We start from the raw sequence: 25,590 nt of genomic DNA, 5'->3' as shown, positions 1-25,590 counted from the left end.
AAAGATCACTGGTCTGTCTCTTAAGAGATAGCTGCTCAACCATGTAGGCCTACATTATGTTAACAAATGGAACCTTATTGTAAACTGTTACCAAAAAAAGTTACCATGCTAAAAATTGTAGCATGTTTAAATTAAAATAATTAAAATAAACGAAGACTAACCAATTTCTTGCAAGTTCTTTAAGACAAAGTATTAAGTAAATATATGTACAGTATGGTTATAATTTAATGTTTGTTTAAATGTATCATGATTAATCATGATTAATCACAGAAAACTGCCTCATAGCCCTAAAAATATATATCTATATAACAAATTCTGCCTCATCCAGTCTGGCCATCAAACTAACATGAGTGCATACAAGTACAGTATGCCATAAATACGATTACATAAAAGACAAGCCAAAACAGAAAACCTGGTTACTTTTTTCTGGTTTTACATTGAGCATTCTGTCCCCCTCACTTCTGAAATGATTGCTATGCCCCTACTGTATTGACATCACTGAACGCTTTTGTAAAATGGAAAAGGGCAGTGTGAACATTCTTTAAAATACCTGCTTTTGCGTTCCTCTGAAAGAAAGTCAAATGGGTTTGGAATGACATGGGGTGAATAAATATGGACAAATGAAGACTGTTTTAATTTCTTATAACCTCTGCTTGTTATGAGGAATTTAATTCCAATGTAATTGAAATCCAATGTAGAAACCTAGTATTTTATGCAAAATGGGTGTTGATGTGATTGACCTTGTAGATCAGTGGTCCTTAACCTTTTTGACCCCAAGACTCCCCATTTTTCAAGACAATATTCTGCTGTAATGATGACAAACATCTTGTTTTCAAATTTTATTAACAGAAACGTCTTGGTTACTGTCGTAACCTCCATTCCCTGATGGAGGGAATGAGATGTTGTGTTGATGTAGTGACACTAGGGGTTGCTCTTGGGAGCCCCAAACACCTCTGATCTTTGAGAAAATGCCAATGGGAATTGGCAAGTGGAATTTGCATGCCACTCCTCCAGACATACGGGTATAAAAGGAGCTGGCTCGCAAACACTCATTCAGGTTTTGTGCTGAGGAGCCGAGACAGGGTCCCGGACATTTCAGCGGGTAGTACAGCATTGTGGCAAGAGAAACACAACGTCTCATTCTCTCCATCAGGGAACAGAGTTTACGACAGTAACCAAGGCGATCCCTATCTGTCACTCACTCGGCGTTGTGTCGATGTAGTGACACTAGCGGTCCCTATACAAAATGTCACAACTAGCTGAACAGTGTTACGTGAACTGCCGAGCAGTGATGCAGTCAAGTAAGGCTCTTTATTTCTCTGCCTTCAACATTCTGCGTGCACTCTTCTCAGTGCTTTTCTCAATTCAATTAAACTTCTCTGAGCCTTCAGCTTCACAATAAAATAAAACACTCAATAAGACATGGCAGTCACTGGTCACTTGTGTCTTTCTCTCTCTCCCGTCTGGCGGTGACGTGGTCGTTTATATGCCGCTCTCCACATGCTCTCTGGAATTAGAGACAGGTGTTAGACATAATTTAGCCCAGGTGCAAGTGCCTTTACCACTTTCTCTCACTCCGGATGGGCACTTGACCACGCCACCGCTGCCACACAGACAAAAATATCTCATTCTGCGTTTCGGTGATAGTTAAGACTTGGTGTGCTTCTGTGATAAATAAAAATTGCCTTGCATAGGCTGAAAAATACTTGATTTCTATCAGAAGTCCCATCTGGGCTTGTTTTGTACATCAAATATTGCTAAGTGCTCCTTTCTCCATCATTGTATCACAGACAGGGAAGTGCTGTCAGAGATTCTGTTATTTACTGAGATAAAAACCTCTGCAGCTCTATCATAGGAGAGAGCGTAACAGTCAGCAAGCGTGTGCCGACCGTACCGCCCATAGAATATCAATGGACCACCGCGTTATGCTGTTTTATGCTAAGCTTATAGGCACTGTTGTGTGTCTGTTTGTCTCATGTTCATCAGTGTAATGTCTCCCTTCACACCAGAGTTTATGCTGCATTAACGGTAAATGTTTGTGGCATGGGGGGCGTGGTCATGTGTCGGTCTGCGGGAGAGCGAGAGCGGTAAGGGTTGTCACCTGGTTTGTCGTGCTTGACGGACACACTCTCTCTCTCGCTCTCGACATTTGGCGTCCCTTAAATGTCTCTCTCCGTATCACTATAACAGGACACAGGTGTTAGAGGTAATTACAAACCAGGTGACAAGCCTTACCGCTCTCTCTCTCCCGCAGACCGACACATGACCACGCCCCCATGCCACAATGTTTTATCGCAATTAAGAAAAATCAATGCTTTTTAAAGTAATCGCATGCGTTAACATGTTCATTTTGACAACCCAAATATAGACATTAACCCTATAGACATTGACATTTTTTAGTGCATTGCAAACACTGTAAATATCAGGCTTACAATGAAACACATTTCGTTTCTCATTTCTCATAAAGCACAAGTCACTGGATTGTCATCACCAGGCAATACGGTGAAAGAAAAACGAAGCCATTGGGACTTATGCAAAGACGTTTAGTTAATTATGAATTATTACAATTATTATATTCTAAGACCCAATCCAAAACTGAGAGTTGAAATGAGAGGTGGTCTCAATCAGTACAGGAAGCCATAAGTTATCAGAGTAATGTGAACCATAGACTCCCGGTGCAATATTTATGTTCATTTCAAGTGTTCTAGCCTAAACATATGACGTAGAGCTGATCTTTACTCCCTCACTCTGACAAGCCATTAGAGTTCTCTATCTTTCGCTCCATCAGTACTGACAAAACACTCTCGTGGGATTCTCCTAGCTCCCCTCCTTTGGCTAGTGTGGCCTGAACCCTGACACTTAACATTCTTTTTCTTCTCTCACTTTGTTCCTCGTGAGAGTATCTAACAATTTGGAGTGTGGCGAGGGAAAAGTCGACAAACCTCGCAGCTGCGACAACACTCAGAGACCTGCCCACAGATGGCTGACAAGGCGAGAAAACACCCTACTACCTTGGGTGTGAGTTTGGATGTGTTTGTGTTTAATCTCTGACTATCTTACACACTTACATGCATATAATAAACCAGAATTATAGATAAGCCCAAGATTTCTCTTTTGACTCTCTTTGACTTGGGTTTGGTCACACTAATAAAAATGTACCATGATATTACCATGTCTTTTTTTACATGTGCTATGGTAATACCATGTTTTTTGTACAATAGTTCTAGCATATTTTTGGACATATTCCATAGTAATGCTATTGTTTATGGTATGTATTGTTTATGCACAATAGTAATACCCTGTTTTTAAACTAGTACCATAGTAAGACCTTTTTGAACATACTATGGTAAAACTATTTTTTTTAACATGTACCATGGTAACTCCCGGCTGGAGCAGCTGCCCCCGTGACCCGACTTTTACTGCAACCATGACAGTAACCATGTTGATTTTGTGGTTATTGTGATTAGTATGGCTAATAAGTATTATTATTATGGTTACGGTTGTAAAATAATGATAGCTATTTAAGGACAAACCTGTTGAAGTGTTTACCAAATAGATTGTTCTTTTGATTTGTCAGTAATATTTGTTTTCTGAACAAAGCAAATACCGAACCATACCGAAACCGTGACCCTAAAACCTTACCACAAACCAAACCGTGAGAAATTTGAACCATTACACAGCTACATTGGATCTGGTCTTAACTCCAACTCTAGCTTTAAGTGTGCCCATTTCGATAAGATTAATGTTGGTTTAATTTAAAGCTTTAGTTCCTGTACATTATATTTTGTAATATGATATGTAATTCATCCCATAGATAATTATTTTATCTCAGGTTCAATAGAAAGAGCAATCTGTAATACCATATAAATGCTGACATGCTTTCTCTTAAAATGATTAGAGTACAACACAATTCCACTTTGTATTGTTTTATTTCAGGTACAGTCATTCTAGCACCAAATTTTGACCCACAAATTTTAAGTTAAACTTTTTCATTTTCTGGAGTTGAAGTCAATATAAAATAATTGGGGTGAAAAACTGAAACACGATAATACATGTTTAAAAGTAAAATGTTTCTGTTGTCTCAGTGGTTCCTCAATGTATTGAGCAAATCTACTAAGATATTACATTAATCAACAGAACGGAGAGTAAAAACTAAAGGTAAACCTAACTGGTCCAGTGTCCCATGGCTGAATCCAGTCACAATTTCTATTACGAGTAATGTTTTTCTTTGTCTTATTACTACAGTGTAGTAGCAAATGTAGATACAAAAACTCTCATCCACCCCAAAAAAACAAAAACAAAAAAACTTTAATAATCATTGCAGGTCATTCAAACGATTAAGTCAGTCACTCAATCAATCAATCCATAAACACTATATCTAAATATCCATAACAAAAATATTACAAAAGAGCATAATACTGGTTTACAAAAATGGCGAAGCTATAACTCGATCCAGAAATGTCTCCGATTCCAAATATCATTCAAATAACTTTTAGCTCTCACCCTGAGCGCAAATGGGCTTTGCTGTATATTTAAAGAGATAGTCCACTCAAAAATGAAAAGTTTAGACGTTAGAGGAGATGTTCGGCAAAATGTTGGCCACAGGCACCATGCACTTTCAATGCATCTTTTTTTCCATACAATGACAGCATTGATGAGTTATGCTAACATTTTGCCTTACATCTCCCTTCCTGTTCCATGTAAGAAAGAAAGTCTGGAGGTTTTGGAAGTAAAATTTCATTTTTGGGTGAAATATCCCTTTAACAATCTGTTGGATTTTACTTTGTGGGTTGTTTGCAGCAATGAAATGGAGTTAATGTCATTCATTACTTTGTCACACAATAGTATTAACAAAATTTTACAAGACTATTAACTAGTCATATCATATTGTACACAAAGTCAAACATATAGAACATAGTCATTTCAGTACACATGATTCGTTAGACATACAGCCTAGAAACTCAAACAACCCAACACAAACAAGAACACAATTCCCATCCATTGCGATTCTTTATGGTGTGGTTTGATTTCATCTCAGCTGAAAGCTGTGGACCATTGGCAGCAATAACTCATCATGACTAAAATGGTTCTTTTGCATAATTACATGATGTTCATATTATAAATGTCATTGCTATCATAATCGTAATAATTACTGTCATAACTGGCATCATTACCAATCATCGATCCCATTTAAACATTCTGCTTTTACAGTATAACATACAATGATCTTTCATATATGTAGAAACTAAGCGTGTTCATTTATTGGACATTTGCTGGAAAGGTAGGATGATTACTTGACCAATTATGTTAACTCCATTAATTATCCTGAATCAAGTGTTTGCTTGTTCTGTATGAACATTTTTGATTGTATTTACATGAAAATTAGGGATTTTGAGTCTTCACTTGGTCTCCATTTGTGCCTGCTGATGGCCATGGGCTATACAGTATGCAGTATATTGAGGGTTTAAGTAACAGGGACTGAGTGTGTCACTCAGACCTCTCCATGGTAGAAATGGTTGTTCAAAGCTCAGTGTCTGCCGTCTTGGTAGTAGAGTGACCATTGGTGGCAGCTGGAGGAGTTTGGGTCTTCACTGTCTCTTGGGACTCTCCATTAAGACTAGGCTTCTCCTGGAGCTCAGGTTGGTTCAGAGGTGCCACGGACACAAGAGTGTTTCCCTGGTTCTCCTCATCAGCTATGAATGACTCAGCCTGTGGGAACATATGAAACACACACATGTGTAAATGACGGGTGTTGTGTGGCAGTTCAATTTCTTAATTGGAAACTAATAGGATGTAGGTTCAAATCCCACATGTGGTAAACAATGTACTATCTCCATTGTGCTTTTGAGTAAGGCACTTAATCCCAGGACTATTTCCAAAGCAAAGTTGTATTGCTCAAAGGTGGTTCTTTCATAACTCAGTGAGGTAAAAGCAACTTTGTCTTGGACATTTCTCCTAAAATGAAAATAAAAGCATTAATCATCATTATCATTAGCTTTTCATTTTTCAAATTGGAGAGAAAAAATTTGAAATAGGACAGGGGGAATCAATCGAATATTCACAATATAATTGGGTTGATTTAGCTGACGATATAAATATTGCGATAATGTGCTTTTTATTTGGCCATTAAGTTTCATAATGAGCAATTAGTAGACTAATTTCATGATACTTCAGTGCTGCACAATTAATCAAAATAACATAAAACTGGCAATATGGTCTTATGTGATTATAAAACTGCAAAAGGCTGCGATTAAAGACATAAACATGTGCTGTAACCTAATATCCATACTTCCATCCATACAAATTTTTCTGATGCATCTTCAAAGCTCAAACATCAAATATATTTTGTTGATCCACTTTGTGCTTTTGACATCATATGGCTTATGAAATCCTGCCCTATGAATGTATGGATCAATGTAACACTTTCTATTTTTATATGGTATACCTCAATCTGAAGTGTGCACTAATTTTTTCAATTTTATTTTTGAAGTTTCATCGTTTGACATTACGAGAGAGAAAAACAGCATAAAGGTTTTGGCAGGGAGATTAAACAGTGAGTGTTTCACAAGCATATGTTGTATTTCTAAACATTAGATGGGGCGTGTGCGAGAGGAACTACACTGTACTGATATGCTGCCAATTGTTTCCCTCTTAATTACGAACTTGGCAACACTTCTCTACCAAATATTCTGTACTTTATAATTAAAATGAGCACACACTAACACATTCAAAATAGGAATTTGAATGGGAACACTGGGGAAGTTGTCATTTTGGGGTTTTAGACAGCAGGAAAAGCTTTGGAGGATTTTTAAACCCTAACCTAACCCTAAATGTTGAAATTTGCACCCAAGACTAACAAATGTTGATCACAGTTCAAGAGTAGTGCATTAATTTCTTTAATAAATAAATACTTGCTCAATAAATTGCTTAAAGCTGAAGTGTGTCATTTATTACTACATAGTGTCATTAAATGAAAAAATTGTTTTCAAGCAGGTTTCCTGAACACTTCCCTGTCTACCATTGGTGGACAAAAAGATTGTCCCGCCTCAAAATGCTCAAACAAACAAATAAATAAAAATCACTTAAGCTTTAAGAGGAGGTTAAACAATTTCATATTGAACATGTTTACCATAATATGGGTGCTTTCTTTTCAAAAGTTGGGCATATTTTATGGTAAACGGTCTGCACTTATATAGCACCTTTTCAAACGTATTGGTATTCAAAGCGCTTTACACTGTGTCTCATTCACCCATTCACACACCAATGACAGCAGAGCTGCCATGCAAGGTGCTAGCCTGCCATTGGGAGCAACTTGGGGTTCAGTGTCTTGCCCAAGGACACTTCGGCATGTGGAGTCATGTGGGCTGGGAATCGAACCACCAACCCTGTGATTAGTGGCCAACCCGCTCTACCAACTGAGCCACAGCCGCCACAATTTTAGATGCTACACTAATGATCAGGTCTCTGTAGGTTTTTTTTTACGGCATCTGGAGTTCAATAAATGTGTCTTTTTGGGCTGGTACTCACCAATTTTATGCCATTGGGACTGGTTCTGCGATGGCACTTAAAATAGTATGTGGCAACTACAATGGCAGCAATAAGTAAGCCAGTGACCAGAACAGACACAAAAACAGCAGGCGAAGACTTTGCTTTCTCTTCATCTTGCTATAGAGAAACACATAAACACAAAGATATTAGCACAGATATCAAAAACAAACAAGAATACACAGCATTTTGTTTCAATTTTCGCATATATCTAATCATGCAATGTCAATTTAGTTTGGGTGTCCCCTAACAAGCAGGCAAAAACTAAATGAACCCACCTTCTCCCCAATTGTCATTCTCATTACTGTAATGTGAAAAAACAATGATAAATTACTACATATTAAGTATTTCTCCATCATGGTCGTAAAATAAATGTCACAATGCAAAACAAATACAGTAGACTTCATTTTCTTATTGCTAGATGTTGATTTGTAAAATGCGACCTGGACATAAAAGAGGAAGTGAACAGGAAGATATCTTTGTTGTTTAGTACCTTTCATAACCAAACACAAAAGAGTTTAGGTCATCATGTGGACTATATGTGGGCATACAGAACTATGCCAATCATAATAATAATAATAATAATAATAATAATAATACAAATTGTTCCCCATATACTGATCCAATATCAGAATGGCTCTATCAATAAAATAAAAAAATAAATAAAACACATTTTCTAACTAAAAGAATAGAAAATTGACCATGAATTAATTTTAAGTTTTGATACATAGTATATCATAAAATGTCAAAACTTAATTAAATGTGAAAATACTAAGCCACTAAAAATGACCCTAAAGTTTTACATCTTAACTGAAATCAATTTTATTTAAAAACTAAATTAACCATAAAAACCCTGACTGGCTGTAGAAACTTTCAATAGTCTCATATCTGGTCATGCCAGCACTCATCATCTCATAATTTCCCCACACTTCCTGTCTCTAACCTCTGCCCTGGGTTCATAACCGCATGACAACACTCAGAGGAAGCCCACCTTTTCTCCCACGCATTCATATTTTATATTTATAGTGAAAGGCAAAACAGGATCTCGTTAATCTGACTGCACAGACATCAACAACTAAAACTGCCTTGCTAAACTTCATCCTTTCAGACACAAAGCTTCCTTCCTTTTTAATGTGCACAGACAACAGCGACTGAGAATATAACTACTGAAGTCATTCTGTCCATTGGTGTAGGTTGCCAAGTAGCCTTTGACTTATAGTTTTACCTGAAGAGATACAGTAGAGTGTAAATTAAATTGTGTTCACTCCGAAAACATTTTTGCATCTGTCTACGGTTCTTTTCATTTATTAAATCAGAAAAATACAGTTTGAGGCAGAACTCAGCTAAACATTCACTAAGTGTCTTTTTATTTCTCAAATGATCAGATCAACATTCCACATTTTTTGGACCATTCAATTTTTTTTCCACCCAGAATTGTAGTCCAGAGAACCAAAATCACCTCCGATATTGACTCCGGATTTGAGATGGGGCTGTTCTCCATTCTATATTTGTGTTTCATATCAGCGGAGCTCAAGGACTGGTCCACTGTATAGGTTTCTGATTGTTGAGGCATGGACGTAGCAGTGATGACTGAAGAAGGTGCTGCTGATGTCTGGGAGATGATCGTGGCACTAATGGTAGGAGAAGAGGGGACTGTCGTGATTACTGTAAAAGCCAGAAATTAAGGGGAGGTTGTCATTTAAATACAGCAAAGATCTGAGCAATTTTTCTGAAATCATGCAAAAGCCCTCCCAAATACACACATACATTGCACATATTTTTGAGCCAGGAAGATCTTGAATGCAACTTCCAAAAAATTTGTCTTTGACAAATAAGTTATATAAATTTTACAGATCTTTATTATAAAGCATTTAAACAATGTTTTCCATGCTTGTTCAATGAACCATAAATCGTCGTTAAGACACTAACAGCTTGCAGACGGTTGGCATTTAAGGTCACAGTTATAAAAACTTAGGACATTAAAGAGACCTTTCTACTGACTCTGAAAAACACCAAAAGAAAGATGCCCAGGGTCCCTTCTCATCTGCGTGAACGTGCCTTAGACATGCTGCATGGAGGCATGAGAACTGCAGATGTGGCCAGGGCAATAAATTGCAATGTCTGTACTGTGAGACGTCTAAGACAGCACTACAGGAAGACAGGAAGGATAGCTGATCGTCCTCGCAGTAGCAGACCATGTGTAACAACACCTACACAGGAACAGAACATCTGAATATCATACCTGCGGGACAGGTACAGGATGGCAACAACAACTGCCTAAGTTACACCAGGAATGAACAATCCTTCCATCAGTGATCAGACTGTCTGTAATAGGCTGAGAGAGGCTGGACTGAGGGCTTATAGGTCTGTTACCAGACATCACTGGCAACAACGTCGCCTATGGGCACAAACCCACCTTCGCTGGAACAGACAGAACTGGCAAAAAGTGCTCTTCACTAACGAGTCATGGTTTTGTTTCACCAGCGGTGATGGTTGGACTCAAAGGAATGAGCATTACACTGAGGCCTGTACTCTGAAGCAGGATCGATTTGGTGCATCATAGTCTGGGGCAGTGTGTCACAGCCTCATCGGACTGAGCTTGTTGTCATTGCAGGCAATCTCAATGCTGTGCGTTACAGGGCAGATGTCCTCCTCCCTCTTGTGGTACCCTTCCTCCAGGCTCATCCTGACATGACCCTCCAGCATGACAATGCCACCAGCCATACTGCTTGTTCTGTGGGTGATTTCCTGCAAGACAGGAATGTCAGTGTTCTGCCATGGCCAGCGAAGTCTGGGACATCTGGGACCTGTTGGATCGGAGGGTGAGGGCTAGGGCTATCCCCCCCAGAAATGTACGGGAACTTGCAAGTGCCTTGGTGAAAGAGTGGGGTAACATCTTACCATAAGAACTGGCAAATCTGGTGCAGTCCATGAGGAGGAGATGGACTGCAGAACTTAATGCAGCTGGTGGCCACACCAGATACTGACTGTTACTTTTGATTTTGACCCCCCTTTGTTCAGGGACACATTACTCCATTTCTGTTAGTCACATGTCTGTGAAACTTGTTCAGATTATGTCTTAGTTGTTGTATTTTTTATGTCCATACAAATATTTATACATGTTAAGTTTGCTGAAAATAAAAGCAGTTGAAAGTGAGAGGACGTTTCTTTTTTGCTGAGATTATATATATATATATATATATATATATATATATATACTACCAGTCAAAAGTTTTGAAACACTCACTGATTCTTATATATATATATATATATATATATAATTTTTTCACATTTTAGAATAATAGTCATCAAAGTCATCAAAACTATGGAATAACATAAAAGGAACTATGGGAATTATGTTTTGACTAAACAAAATCCTGAATAAATCAAAACAGTTTTATATTTTAGTATCTTCAAAGTAGTCACCCTTTGCCTAGAATTTGCAGAAATTTACTCTTGACATTTTCTCAACCAACTTATAGAGGTATCACCCTGGGATGCTTTTTAAACAATATTTCAGGAGTTCCCATCTATATGCTGTGCACGTATTGGCTGCTTTTCTTTATTATTTGGTCCAAGTCATCAATTCCAAAAACGTTATTTTTAATTTTTTATTAATTTTTAGTTTTATAATGAAATAAATTAATATGGTGGCACAAGGATATTTTTGTCTACAAAACTAATTTCAAACATTTAAGCATATGCCTTCAGATCAAAAGATTTTTAAGATCATGAGAAACATTTCAGTCAAGTGTTTCAAAAGTTTTGCACGGTAGTGTATATATACATACATTTAAACCACCTGCCTAATATTGTGGAGGTCCCACTTGTGCCACCAAATAGTGCCAACCCACATCTCAGAGTAACATTCTGAGATGTTATTCTTCTCACCACAATTTTACAAAGCAGTTATCTGAGTTACCGTAGACTCTGCCAGTTTAAACCTGTCTGGCCATTCTCTGATGACCTCTCTCATCAACAAGGTGTTTCCATCTGCAGAACTGCTGCTCACTAGATGTTTTTTTGTTTTTGGCACCATTCTGTCCGTCCGGCACCAACAATCATCCATGCGATTATCTAATCAGCCATTCTTGTGGCAGCAGTGCAGTGCATAAAATCAAGCTTCACACCAACCATCAGAATGGGGAAAAATGTGATCTCAGTGACTTCCACCGTGGCATGATTGTTGGTGCCGGACTGGCTGGTTTGAATATTTATGTAACTGCTAATCTCCTGGGATTTTCACGCACAAGAGTCTCTAAAGTTTACTCCGAATGGTGTCAAAAACAAAAAACATCCAGTTAACTGCAGTTCTGTGGAAGGAAATGCCTTACATTTACATTTATTAATTTGGCAAATACTTTTATCCAAAGTCTTGTTGATGAGAGAGATCAACAGAGAATGGCCAAAATGGTTTGAACTGACAAAGTTTACAGTAACTCAGACAACTGTTCTGTACAATTGTGGTGAAAAAAATAGCATCTAAGAATGCGATTCTGAGATGCGGGTTGTCTCTGTTTTGGTGGCATGAGGGGGACCTTCATAATATTAGGCAGGTGGTTTTAATATTGTGGCTGATCGGTGTATATATAGATGCCCATATTTTTTATTGAAGGGATGTCATTATTGCAATACTATGAATTCTGATTGAATGAACAACAATAACATCAACAACAAAACTGCATTTTTGTAGGGAGATCTTACCTAGAGTGCTCGTACTCATGACAGGACTTTCGGTAAGGTTATCAGTCCTTTGTTGTGCTGGCTCTGTTTTTCCTAAAACACTGGGTGTGATGCTAGCTAGATCTGATACTGCATGGGTACTAGGCATAGGTGTACCTGTCAATTGGGGATCCTGGGCCTGACAACCTACAAAGAGACATAGATGATCAAGATATCAAATAAGACATGAATTAGCTTTGAACTCCCATCTCACCTTGGGAAATTATATAGCTTCATGTTATACATCAATAATGAATAAGATTGCAGAATTTTTGCAGTTCTCATCAAAGGTTGGCTCAGAGCAGCAACTACATTTTGATCATATTCATTCCACTCTGAAAAGAATTTCAATTGGTGGACCTTATTGTGCACATATATAAGGCCACATGCCCAAACCTTAAGAGGCTCTGTAGACACGTGTTTTTTAATGCTATTGTTTTTTGTCATTTTCTTTAAGAAATCTGTGTGGTTGTGCCAATTAACAGTTTTACTGCAAAAACTTAGCAGCAAACTTCCTTTTTTATGTTAAAAATACATTCTTCTAATCAAGCTTGACATGTAAAAACACTTATAAGTAAGCCATTCATAGGTTGAAAGACAGTGACACTATCAAAACATTGCTCTGTTTGTTTAAGCATCCTGACCAGCCCAACACACACATTAACTCAACCAATAACATGAGTTTGCTTTGGGATTATCCGTTTGCTTGGCCAATGACAAACAAGGGGAGCCTTCAAGAAAGCTTTTTGAAAACAGGGGTTGTCCCAGGGGTTGATTTTTATTCAAACTAACAGATTTCAACAAAAAACATTTTTTTCAAATTAAAACTAATTTGGAAACTTTTACCAGGCTTTTATTATTTGCTTTTGGTACTTTTAAATGCCTTTTATGTACAGATTTTAGCCTTGTCCCAGACTCAGACTTTCAAAATCAAACAATAAAACTAGATTATAAAAATACAAAGAACATGCTTAATATTACGATAATCTAAAGACTGAAAAAAGTTTAATGCTTTTAATGCTTACACTGTTAAAATTACATATTTTGTGACAGTTACTACAGTTGTGGTATAATTTCCTCCACACCAAACAATTTTGATATATATACGTATATATATATATATATATATATATATATATATATATATATATATATATATATATATATATATATATATATATATATTTTTTTTTAAGTTTATCTACTTGTTTACCAAGTCAGGAAAGTGTCATTGGAGTTCATGCTTAAGATGAATTATGAGACAAGTGATGTCTGAAGAAAACAAAGAAAATAAAAAAAATAATTTCCAATCAAAATCTAATTTTAAATTACACTTAAAGTGTGAAAATATTATTTAATTGTGTGTGTTTAGGAATAGGGTGCATAAAATAGTAGCTATGAAATTAGCCTTAGCAAGGCTGCAATTGTATTTAAAAAGTCATTTTCACTACAGAACACGAAACAATGCAGTGTGAATTTTCATAACTTTCAGAAAGAAATAAACATTTCATAAATCTCCTGTGATGCATGTTACTACACTGTTGGACATTGTTAGCAGACAAAATAAAAAAAATAATAATGTTTTAACAAACTTTACTCTCTAGAAATCCACAGTGCTAAAATTTAATTACAGAGGACAGACAGTTAGGCAAAAACCTAGAGCTTGAATTTCATCCAGGGTATTCGTACCAACATTCTCTCTTCTATCATGCAATCACTGAGGGCTTACAGGGTTTGACCTGAGTTTCAGATCCTCCCTATCCAGGGCCTGACACACTCTCCCTGTGTTTGCTAGCATGAGGGTGGTAGGTGCACTGTGAGGTTGTGTGGAGGTTAAAAAAGCCTGACCGTTATTCAAGACCCTTGTGTCTCCACCCTCTCCAAAAATGTGTCCTGTTTGCACAGCCACTCGACTTTATTAATAGCTTTGGCAGGAGGGCAATGCTCACAATGCAGACTAAGCAAATAAACAATCACACCAAACAGGTTACAACCTTTGGCTTTGCAGTACATTATGACACTCCTCAGGAAAGCATTTTTCTTGAGAGGTGGTATGCAGGAAATCTATGAGGAAATGGAAATGATGCTCTAAAGCTCATTTGTATTGGGTGTTGCATCCTCTGGGGCCTGTGTAACAAACCACACATGTATACTATAACATAAGGAGATTACTATTTTCTCTTTGATCTTTAAATTGAATTGGTTAAATAAAGATGAGATATATAATGCAAACTTTATTTGAACTTTGATTTAATTTAATAGATTGCCTGTTTTGTTATACTCTTGACCATGTATGCAGATTGGCTGGACCAGAGTTATGTAAATAAAGAAGCACGATTATGATACCACTGTTGTCATGTTTTATTGCAGATTTGTTTTTCATTATTCAAATTTTTTTTATGTAAACTTCAACAGTTTTGGGGATTTCAGATTTTCCCCATTTAAGTGTCCCACTGCTAAAAAACATGTGTTGACATGGTAGTACAGGAGTTCTTGGCATTAAGAATTTGAGCAGCTGAGCTCTAAATCTAGACCAATTCCAGGTGCCATTAAGGACCATAGCAAGTGTCGACATTAAACTCGTTGTCACTTAGGCTTCAGAATGCCGTCTTTAACTCATGCTGGGTGGTCCATGTTGTCCTAACAAGCAATAGTAAAACAAATCTGCCACACCTAGCTACTAAAAAGATTCCACATTTAGTTTAACAGGTGCGACTGTATCATCAATGTCAATACAATGTAAGGCAGCTATACAGGAACAATAAGGACAATTCTGCTCAATGATTTTTCACATTTATAATTTGCAAAAAGAACCATGGTATTACTGTTTCTTTGGTAACATGCTAAAACCATGGTTTGGGGGCATGGCACCATGGTAGTCACATTTGTTTTTTTGGACATGTATCATGACAACACCATTGTTTTGTGGAAGTGGTACCAAGTACTATGGTAATACCATGATATTGTGGGCAACTACATGATAATACCATGTTTTTTGGAAATCAGTCAGAAGCCTTTTCTGTTGAAAAAACATAAAATCTGTGATCCATTAAGCTAAGTTCTCTTTGTGTTCCACAGATTATGATTCCAGTGACAGCTCACTTTCTCTTTTTGTCCTAAAGTATTGCACTCACTCTTAGCCTTCTGTGATTTTAAAGGTGCATGACCACCATATTGGCTGACTGAGCACTCACAGCATGGTGCACCCCTCTCTCGTTTTAGATACACCCTGTATCTCATAGGGATAGCGAGCTAGATACTGTGCGTGGCTGGCCATATATTTTAATTGGCTGAACTGGGCATGCATCCTACAGCTCTTAAAAATATTAATAAAACTTATGCATACTTCTGCTGGCCAAAAGCTGACATGTTTATTGATACAATAACTGTTAGGAAGAATGTTCCTTCTTCGACTAATTTCACATAAACACAACCTGTTTCTTCCAACTTACTTCTAATCATTTGTATAGTTTGTATTTGTTTGATTTCTACAACTGAGAGGTGTAAATATTTAGCTCTTTGTAAATGGTATGAAGTGTGTGTTATCAAGATGAAATTTAATGATGTGGTAGTTTGTCCCAAAAGTGGCACGCTGCCTTACTAAGTACTTAAAATGATGTTCCTAATCCAGTGAAATAACAGTAATGTCAGAACAGAACCATTGTTATTCTGACTAAAGTGACAAAACTTTGTAAATGAACTCTCCAGATTTGTAAATTACTCTTCAAATTTTTTCCACGGTGTTCTGGCACATCAGCTCTGATGTTATGAGACCATCACAGGCAAAGACTCTCAAAATGCCCCATGTTCTCCTGGATGGACATATGGCAATAAACTAAGCCAGACACGTCTTGAGAGCTTTTATATAAACCTGAGACCCAAAGCATTCTTCTTCTTTCACAATCCCAGGGAACATGTGAAATGCCCGTAAAATACTTAAGGTCATTTCAAAGGAAGTACCTCATTAAGTCTTGCTTGCAGGCTTTAGATTCCAAGCACTGAGCCTAATTTTGTTTCGCTTTTCTTCTACATGAAACTGGCCTGAGCCAGAAAGATACACAAAACTCCAACCTCAAAATGCCATAGAAAATTATTTTCATTAACATTTTCCAGAGGACAACTGTATCTCAGTATCTCAACAATCTCATATGTTGCTCTTTTCTAGTCTTCAGTTGTGTGGATTCAAGTTTTAACTATGTCTAAGAAGTTTCCCCAAAAATGCATTAGGATAAATAAAAATGTATACAAATGGGACAATCATTTACATAAAGTAAGAGTATAAAGCTATAAAAATGGCCTTAGAAATTGTGTGTGATCTTTGCAAATCCGAGCATATTTGAGACACTGTTGAGGTTACTTCTGAGGAACTCAGAACTGGGATCTTTATCTCAGGATAAACATCTGAGAAGCTGGAGATCTATGCAACAGTCTCAATTTTCTTTCCATTTAATCCCAATTTGTCTTTTAGAATCTATTGAGATATTAAAGAGGTCACATTGGTGATTAATCTTCCCTATGGGCATGCATGTCGTCTTGATTAGAAAACTTTAAGCCCTTTGATCAAGCAATCTTTCCAATCTTTGTCTCTTTAAATATCCCATGTCTCATGACTTTAAAAATGATGTCAGTAATCTTATTTCTGGGAATCTAAAATCATGTCTACTTTCATTCTGAGTCTGTTAAAGCTACTGGAAAATTACCGGACTGTATGCTCAGTTAAATCCCAAAGAGGAATGCAAGCAGACGGCTGAACGGCAGCCTGGATCTCACCGCTTCTCCACCCAGGCCATAGAGAGCATCTCTAGGTGTTGATGGCTGACATCCGTTTCTCCTCCCTACAGCAGGCCAGATCTTCATATTTTCTTTTACAACAGTCCTAGATGGGTCAAATGGCTTCAAGGAGGAGATGTGGAATCCGCTTACTATTTAACATGGACTTTATACCAACTATAGACCCTAGAAACTTTGCTGAGGAAAAAAAAAAACCTGGCCTCCCAGCTAAGCACCTGCTTGGCCAGGCTGTAAGACCAGCTGAAACCAACTAACATTATGTTGTTGTTCTTCTTCTTTTTAGCAAGGATTGAGAAATAAGGACAGACATAGTGGACCTTTGTGCTATGAGTATGCAACACTTCTCTGTGTAATTTTTTGGCCCATTTATGCACAAAGTTTTCCATTTTCTCACATACTCAAAAACTTTTCTAGTGGAAGTTCCTGTCATGCCCAACTGGTGCAATCACAATATTATTTCTCAGAAGGCTGAATAACTTTCATCATGGGCACTTCAATCTGAGAAACTACTGTAGAAATCCAGTGGTCACTCTATCCATCCCAACTAATTTCCATTTGTGAGCATGTTGATCCTGCGAGTTTACTTAGCAATGAGCCCATGGCCCAGTTGTTTTCTGACAAAACAAAAACAGGGTGAAGTAATTGATCAAATTAGTGTCAGGTGTGGAATGTTCCTCTTACCAGACAGGATGTAAGTATCCTAGCTAGGAACTGTAGACTGATGCACCAAAGTGTAGACTGATGCACCATAGTGTTAACCATGCACCCAGAAATGATCCCATTCTTGACTCTTTTGGAACTAATGTGGGCCAAATATTTAATATACAGACCACCCACAAATAGATGAAGAATTCTTTCAAAATACAGCCTCATATACTGTACAAAAACCACCCAGAACCACTTGTAAAAGTATATATTAATACAAATCCTGAGTTTGATGAATGGTATGTGTCATAAACCTTACAGACGTTTTGTGTAATGAGGCTAACATTGAGCCTAATATCTTTTGGTCTCAATGGAAGAAAGATACTTATAGGGCTTGGAAATAACATGATGGTGAGTAAATTACAGCAGAATCTTCATTTTTGGGTGAACTTATCTTTTACAGAGCACCCCTGACTATACAAGATTGAAAGGTTTCTTCTTTTTAGCCCTCTCCAATTGCCAGCTGCCTTATTCTTTTGAAGCCCACTGTCAACACCAACTGCATTGCGTGTCTGCAGATGGCCATGGACAATTTCCATGCTCTTGTTCTTTGACATCATTGTGCAGATTGATTCAGACAATGTAATTGGATATTTACTGTAAATGTTTGATCCACTGCCATGCTCAGCTCATACATTGCCTGCAGAAAAGGCTATAACAGAAAGAGGAGGGGATGTGAAGTGACCATTTCTCTCTTTCTGCTTTTCTTACTTCACTTCACACAAAAGAAAAACTGGGGCTGGGGTTTGCCCCCTCTTTCTAACCATAACACATCCTCTGAGCTCTGTTGTGGTTAAAGAGGAAAGACTGCCATGAGAAAGTCCTTGTGCTCTTGATGGCCAGAAAGGGATGCAATCTTATGTTTTCAATTAGGGAACATTAGGGAGAATGTCCCCATGTATTGTGCTGCTTGCTGTACATTAATTGCCCCGGCAATTATCCCACCAGTTATAGGGGCTCAGTCAAGCCACATTGACTGTGCTTATTCCTCAGGCTAAATGGCAAAACCCACCATATAAGTACAAATGTAGCCATAAACTCACATGCTTATAACAAGTATTATGAAAACATGACAATAACTTAACTCTATATTTGTACTTAATACTTTGTACTTGATTCCTTGACAAATATATGTTAATGTGCAAGGAGTTCATCATTACAGTGGACACACATTTCATCCTGAAAGTTAGAGTCAAAGTTTCAGTCAAACTGAAACTTAACCATTACTTGTGAAGTTTTTATTAGACTAATACAATGATGCAAGCGGCAGACCGGTCCAAACTGGTGTCTTGAAGTTTCCGCTCATTACAGATATTGTATAACCACAGGCTAATTACACACTAATGTTTGGACTCAGGTCTTTGGATTCTCATATTACCAGAGCCTGTGTCAAAATCAGCATCAGTGGCTGGAAGCTGTACGCCAGCTATGAGACATGCAATAACAGTAAAATGGCATTAGAATGCTAGGGGAACTACAGAAAAACACACTCAGCAGAAGAACAACAACAATGAATGCTGATATGATCCCAGACTGACATTACTGAAGCAAAAACAACAGCTAAAACCAGCATAAGTGGGTTTACTGGGCTGTTCGTTTGGCTGCACTTTTTAACTTCAACCAGCTAATGCTGGTTTGTTGGGGTCCCTACCAGGCTTCCTTAAGGAATTGCTCACCAAAAATAAAATTCTCTCATCATTTACTCAACCTCATGCCATCCCAGATGTGTATGACTTTCTTTCTTCTGCAGAACACAAATTAAGATTTTTTGAAGAATTTCTCAGCTCTGTAGGTCCACATAATGCAAGTGAATAGAAAAGGAGTTACATACGAGTCTTTTCTTACCCAAAATCGATTAGATCGCTTAAGAAGACATGGAAAAACTACCAGAGTCATATGGATTACTTTTATGCTGCCTTTATGTGTTTTTGGAGCTTAAAAGTTTTGGTCACTATTCTCTTGTTATGGACTTATAGAGCTGAGATATTCTTCCAAATCTTTGTTTTTGTTCTGCAGAAAAAAAGCCATACACATCTGGGATGGCATGAGGGTGAGTAAATGATGAGAGAATTCTCATATTTGGGTTAACAATTAATTTAATCCAGCATGGCTATGCTAGTCCACCAGCTATCACAGCAACAAATTATGATAAACCAGCTTGAACCATCAAGGACCATCATTCCTCCCTTTTAATATCAATTAATATCCTGCTTCAAAAAGTGAAATGAAGCCAAGCACACCCAAATCTGATTGATGTAAGATGTCCTTAAGCAGTTTTGTATAATCTCCCCTCCCTTGGGTACATGACACTAACAGGGCCTCATCACCATGTCCTGGGACTTCAGGAATGCCAGGCAAATGCTGAAGTCCATGAGAAACTGGCAGTTGCAATTTTCAGCCCATGCTTTTATTGGCCACAGACTGCATTGTTGGTGATGTAGAACGCTCCAGAACCAAGATACACAGATATGAGGACCACAACTGTATCACTTCTCTCCTTGCCCTATTGTGACCCCCGCAATTCATCTTGTTCTTATCAAAGACAAACCTTTACTTTAAAATAACTGCATGCACAAGTCTGCAAGATGAACTTCCACTTCCATTGTCCCATAACTGTATGTCTTTGTATGGCTAAAACCATGTAAATGCTTGCATCTCCTGTGCAATATATAGCTTTGCTGTGCTGGCCAATGCTATAAAAATGCCAGTCATGCATTTTATGTGTGATAATAGTGACCAGTGGTCATGTAAGTAAGCTGGTTTTGGAATTCCTATTTGTTGATTCAAATCAGGGTGGATGAATTGGCCTCAGCTGCAACAAATCTCTTAAGTTAATAAAAACCTTTGTACAAATTGTAAGGGTATAATCGTTAATTGAAATGATCTGCTCCACCAGCTAGACCAGCATTGGAATTGCATAGTGGTTAACCTGGTCTTTTCAGCAGGAAACCTAAATACCTAACAATAATATGCAACAGAAGCACTTTTTGGATTGGGAAAAGACCTGCTCCAGGGACACTATAAGTCTGCCAAGGAGTTAACCTCTGATGCATGAAGGTGTTTTTTCACTCGCCACTGAGCTCAAATTCAGTAGCAGCCAGATTCAATAACATTCCATGGTGCCTGGGCGGCACCAACCGTCATCTTGGCAGCTGTCCACCAAAATGCCAAATTGCCACTAGGGGTTATAACAGCTAAACTCACAACATGGGAAAGGGTGGTAACTGAAATTAATCATGCCGTTTGGTTGGCTAACATAACTATGTGGAGAATGTTAGCTCAGCTAAACACATTTGCCAACAGGCTGTGTCATATCGAGCCCTTCCTCCACCCCCTCAATCATCGGAACACTTTCACCTGATAAAGCTTTGAGCCTTTCATTGGAAAACATTTTCAAATACATGCAATTCTACCCTTCTCAGTCACTTAGCTTAATTTAAAGCTGAAGTATGTGACTTTTTCAGTGTTAAAATACTTTCTTCTATCCCATCTTAATATGCAGAGACAACTGTAAGTAAGCCATTCAGAGGTTAATTTTCTCAAAAGCATTAAACACTGCATCTCTTTAAAAATTGCTGTTTGTTTTGAGCGACCCTCTTAGACCCACCCCAACAGTGTTACTCAACCAATGGTGAGACTATATGACTGTTTGTACAACTGCAGGCAAGAGGTGTATTCAGAAGGCTTTTTGAAAACATTGTTAATTTATGAAATTCCGTTCGGTGGCGCTAGTGTCGCAGATATTACACACTTCAACCTATGCAGCATATGGTTTGACTGTCTATACAGCTGACCACCACCAGGAGTTAGGTCATGCATTTTTTTGTATCTCATTAAAATTTTAAAATTGTATTTACCATATCGACATACCAAACTTACATGATCCTGTTTAGCAGACTAAAATGATCATTTTAGACCAGACCTGCTCTTTGATTTCTTCTGCCAACACAAATATGTTTTATAAAACACAGAGAACAATTCTAATAGTACTTGTACAAGGTTCGCTATGCCATTGGTTAAATTTGACAGCATTTGCAGTCAATAAACAACATCCATTGTCTTTGAGGCAGTAGACATTTCAGAGAACCTAAAAGATTGCCTAAACAAAGCAGCTATTTATCTTGTTTTAATAGATCCATGTCTGTGTTTATGCCAACTTGTTTGGTGCAACCAATATCATACTTTCAATGGCTGCACAGATTAATTTCTAATCAAATTAACTTGCAGTGTCTTGGAGACAACTTCCATACCTTGGAAATTAAGCATAGCATATTTCCAAGGTATGCTTAAAAGTGCTTCTTCGTTCATACTGGCCATTGGCGAAGTCTCACAAGGGTGCCAATTGCACTAAAGTATCAACCATTTAACAGACTGGTGGGAATGGTGCTTTGTGGTCTGTAACTAGGGAAGGGCAGAGGGTGCATTTTAACAATGCCTTGCAAACCAAAGCCTGAGATAACAAGGATAGTTCGGCTATTGCAGCATATTGAATTGATTTACAATATTTCATAACTACACATTACAACCTTTGAGTAGGACATTTCAGCAAAACTCAAGGAATTTAGGGCAAAATTAACTATAATTTTCACATTACACACAAGCTTTATCTAACTACGCAGGCTTTCATTCAGTACCAAGGGAGGTGGGCTGCTTAATTTAATTTCTCTTTTAGTTAGAAAACTGGTTGGTTGCTGTGCGAGAGCTTGCTTGGAGTGGATGTGTGTTTCTTAGCTTGAACAAACTTTTCCTTACATAAAACCCCTTAAACTTCAGTCTTTCCTTTGCTTTTTTGTCTGGTGCTCTATTTCCACAAATATAGCAGTGCCAGAATCAACGACCAAGCTACAGAGAATTTGTTCCATCCTAAACTTACAACCCGCAAATGCTATGTTTAAACCAGACTTCACACCATTAGACCTGCTCTACCGCCCTACTCTCATTGCGGGTCTGCCCATCCCACATGGGTATCACTTCCGGTCTTTTGTTTACCCCTTTTTAAAATAACGGACTTGGAGTAACCTCCCTGGATGGAGAGTGCAGTTTACTTACAACTGTCTTCATCCAAGTTGCTGATAATGTAAACATCTGTCTATTTTCAGAAGGATATGAACCAAACACTAAGGTCCACATCTCAGCTTACAATATATTCATGCGTAAGCCTCTCTTTCAAATTACAATTACGCCAAATAAGGTCTTAGAAATCAACTTGAAGTGTAGAGAACAGAAAAAAGTGAACATTAAAGATGCTCAACTGACTACACAGACAGTTTCTAGGCTTTCAAACCCCTTCAAAACCCAAACTCCAATGTTTCAACCCCCTGGCCAGCTCTACCCATACAGAGGGCAGGATACAGCCCATAATTACGATCAATGGCAAGTTTCCACTCTAAGCCAGACCCCTTTGTTTTAGTTTCCCGCTAACTTTTAACCACTTTTCTCTGAGTAAACACAACAAGCTGCTGGTTGTCATGTAATTCAAAGTGAGACTGTTTTAGAGTAAAATTTATGTTACCATTAAAGCCACTAACATAAAAAACTTGCTCCATTTCAATTTATGTTTCATTTATATGACTCAATATATGTTATATTCACTTACTGAATCAGAGGAAAAAACACATCCCTAAAGCTTTACAAGAATGATACATCAAAAGAAAGTGTGTACATTATTAAACAATTAATAAATATGGCATTTAAATAACAAAAATGAACAATATGTGTAACCTGCATTTTATTAAGCAATGTCAAAACTTACCGTAAAGCAAAAGAACGGCAAACACCAAAACCAGAACCATCCTTTTCCAGAGCTCATTCATTCTCAGCGTGGACACAGCCATTCTCCTCTTTGAGTGCGCTGAAGGTGTGTGTGAGTGTGTTTGCAGGCGCTGGGGCTGGGTTGAGAGAGTTTAAGTGTTTCCTGTGCCTGAGACAGAAATGAGCGGGTCACAGGATAAAGCATTGCTTGTGCTCCAGGGGTTTTAAATGATCCCTCTCCACTCCCTCTACCCCCCCCCCACCCTCTATCTTAACGGTCTCTCTTCTCTTCTTGCAGGCTGGGCCACCTCCTTCACTTTATGTGTGTTAACAGTATACGAACAGTTAGAACAGATACATGAATGTGCAGCTGTATATTTGTTTGTTGTATGCGTTTATCTTGTGTGTAAAAAACTAAATAGAAATGTAACCACCAATCTCACTTCCAACTACAAATTCAGAGAGCATAATTAAAGGAATAGTCAACATTGTCTCATGACAACTTCGGACAAGATGGGAAAATGGTATGATACTGTACTTGGCTCGTGTGACTTTAATTCCCATAGAGACTAACCAATCAACAAACAGAATTTCAAATGAATACAATACAGGCATAACATTTTTGCTAGCCTCCTATATAACACTTTATTTATGACAGGAAATGTCTGTGAACAAATTTGGTTACTCATTTCATAACATGCTTCTCCTCATTCCAAACCCCAATGTTTTCTTTCTTATGTGGTACACAAAACTTGTTTTCCTATTAAAAGTACGGTTTAGTTTTAGGGTTTGGCTAAGGGGTTAGACTTAATGGTTAGGTTTGGGTTTTTGTAAGGGGTTAAATGCAGGAAAAGTCACAAGACCACTTATTCTAATCCCCATAGTATCTCTTTCTTTTGTGGTACACAGCAGTGATTGTTCTATTAAAATCATGGTTAGGTTTTAGAGTTAGCCTAGGAGTTAAATTTAAGAAAAAGTCTTTGTAACATTGTTCATGGGCTTGTTTGTTATCTCTAAGGGAATAAAAGTTGTAAGTTTTTGTATGAACCAAATTGATTTCTTGTAATTTTGCCATCTTTTACTGTTATTACGAATTAGCAAAAAAAACTGTCATGTTTCTGTATTTCTGTATGACTTCTTCAGTGGCACACGAAATTAGATTTCTTGACAGTGTGGTCAGGAAGGGGCTACAGTGAAGGGTTCACACACCGCACCTCCAAAAGTGAGGGAAACTTAATTCAGGCTTGTGGGACGGGAACACATGTTCTCTGCTCTCCCCCATCTGGATGAAATGTTTGACAAGTAATTTTGCGAGTAGTCCCCAAGAACACACAAAGCCTCTCACACTGCACTGTTTCCAGATGTTCATCTGCACAGGGCCAAGACACAGATACATGCGAACGATTCCTGCCCAGTCGCACCGAGGAGAAATTGTCAAGAGCAACTGGGATTATATGAGTGTGTGTGTGTGTATGTAAGGGTGTGCATGTGATTACTGTATGATGCATCTGCGTGTCGGCTTGTCCATGTCCTACCATCCTTCCATTGTTTTGGTATTTTTGGGGTGATGAAAGGGATAGTGGAAAATTCTATGATAATTTACTCACCCTCACATTGTTGCAAACCTATAACTTGGAAAACTAAAGAAAACCATTCACTTTCATTGTAAGAAAGAAAGATATTAACATTCTGCATAACATTTCCTTTTGTGTTCCACAGAATAATAATAGTCAGATAGGTTTGGAAAAGTTTCTCTTTCAAATTTTTGGGTGAACTACCCCTTTAAGGGTTAAAGATGACACACTGTATTTACTCAATAGTCCAGGGACACACAAATCCAGTGCAGGCGAGTGTGTGACGCTAAGTGCTTTTACAAGGCGATCAGCTATGAAAACAGTCTACAGTACTGAGAAGTTTTGCTGTTTAGCAGATGCATATGTGGAGAAAGGACAGTTATGTGTGGCACAATTAAAAGATAAAAAGGGAAGTGTTGATTGGTGAATTCTAATCAGACATGCATGACTCATTTAAAGGGATAGTTCACCCAAAAGTTTTAATTCTGTCATCATGTAATGT

General features: G+C 37.8%; 1 protein-coding gene across 1 annotated transcript; it reads right to left on the bottom strand.

The window, feature by feature from the left end:
* Nucleotides 1–3,916: 3,916 nt before the first annotated feature.
* LOC127619288 (uncharacterized) lies at nt 3,917–23,709 on the bottom strand. Its single transcript, XM_052092149.1, has 5 exons — nt 23,516–23,709; nt 12,250–12,414; nt 9,005–9,210; nt 7,528–7,665; nt 3,917–5,709 (listed from the first exon to the last, which is right to left on the bottom strand). Exons 1-5 carry the CDS (start codon nt 23,595–23,597, stop codon nt 5,521–5,523), a joined length of 780 nt encoding a protein of 259 aa, XP_051948109.1. The 5' UTR covers nt 23,598–23,709; the 3' UTR covers nt 3,917–5,520.
* Nucleotides 23,710–25,590: the final 1,881 nt, after the last annotated feature.

Source organism: Xyrauchen texanus, chromosome 25 (genome assembly GCF_025860055.1).
Source record: "Xyrauchen texanus isolate HMW12.3.18 chromosome 25, RBS_HiC_50CHRs, whole genome shotgun sequence".
Classification (NCBI taxonomy): domain Eukaryota; kingdom Metazoa; phylum Chordata; class Actinopteri; order Cypriniformes; family Catostomidae; genus Xyrauchen; species Xyrauchen texanus.
The sequence above is the reverse complement of the archived record's forward strand: the minus strand, read 5'-3'. Positions and strand labels throughout refer to the sequence as shown.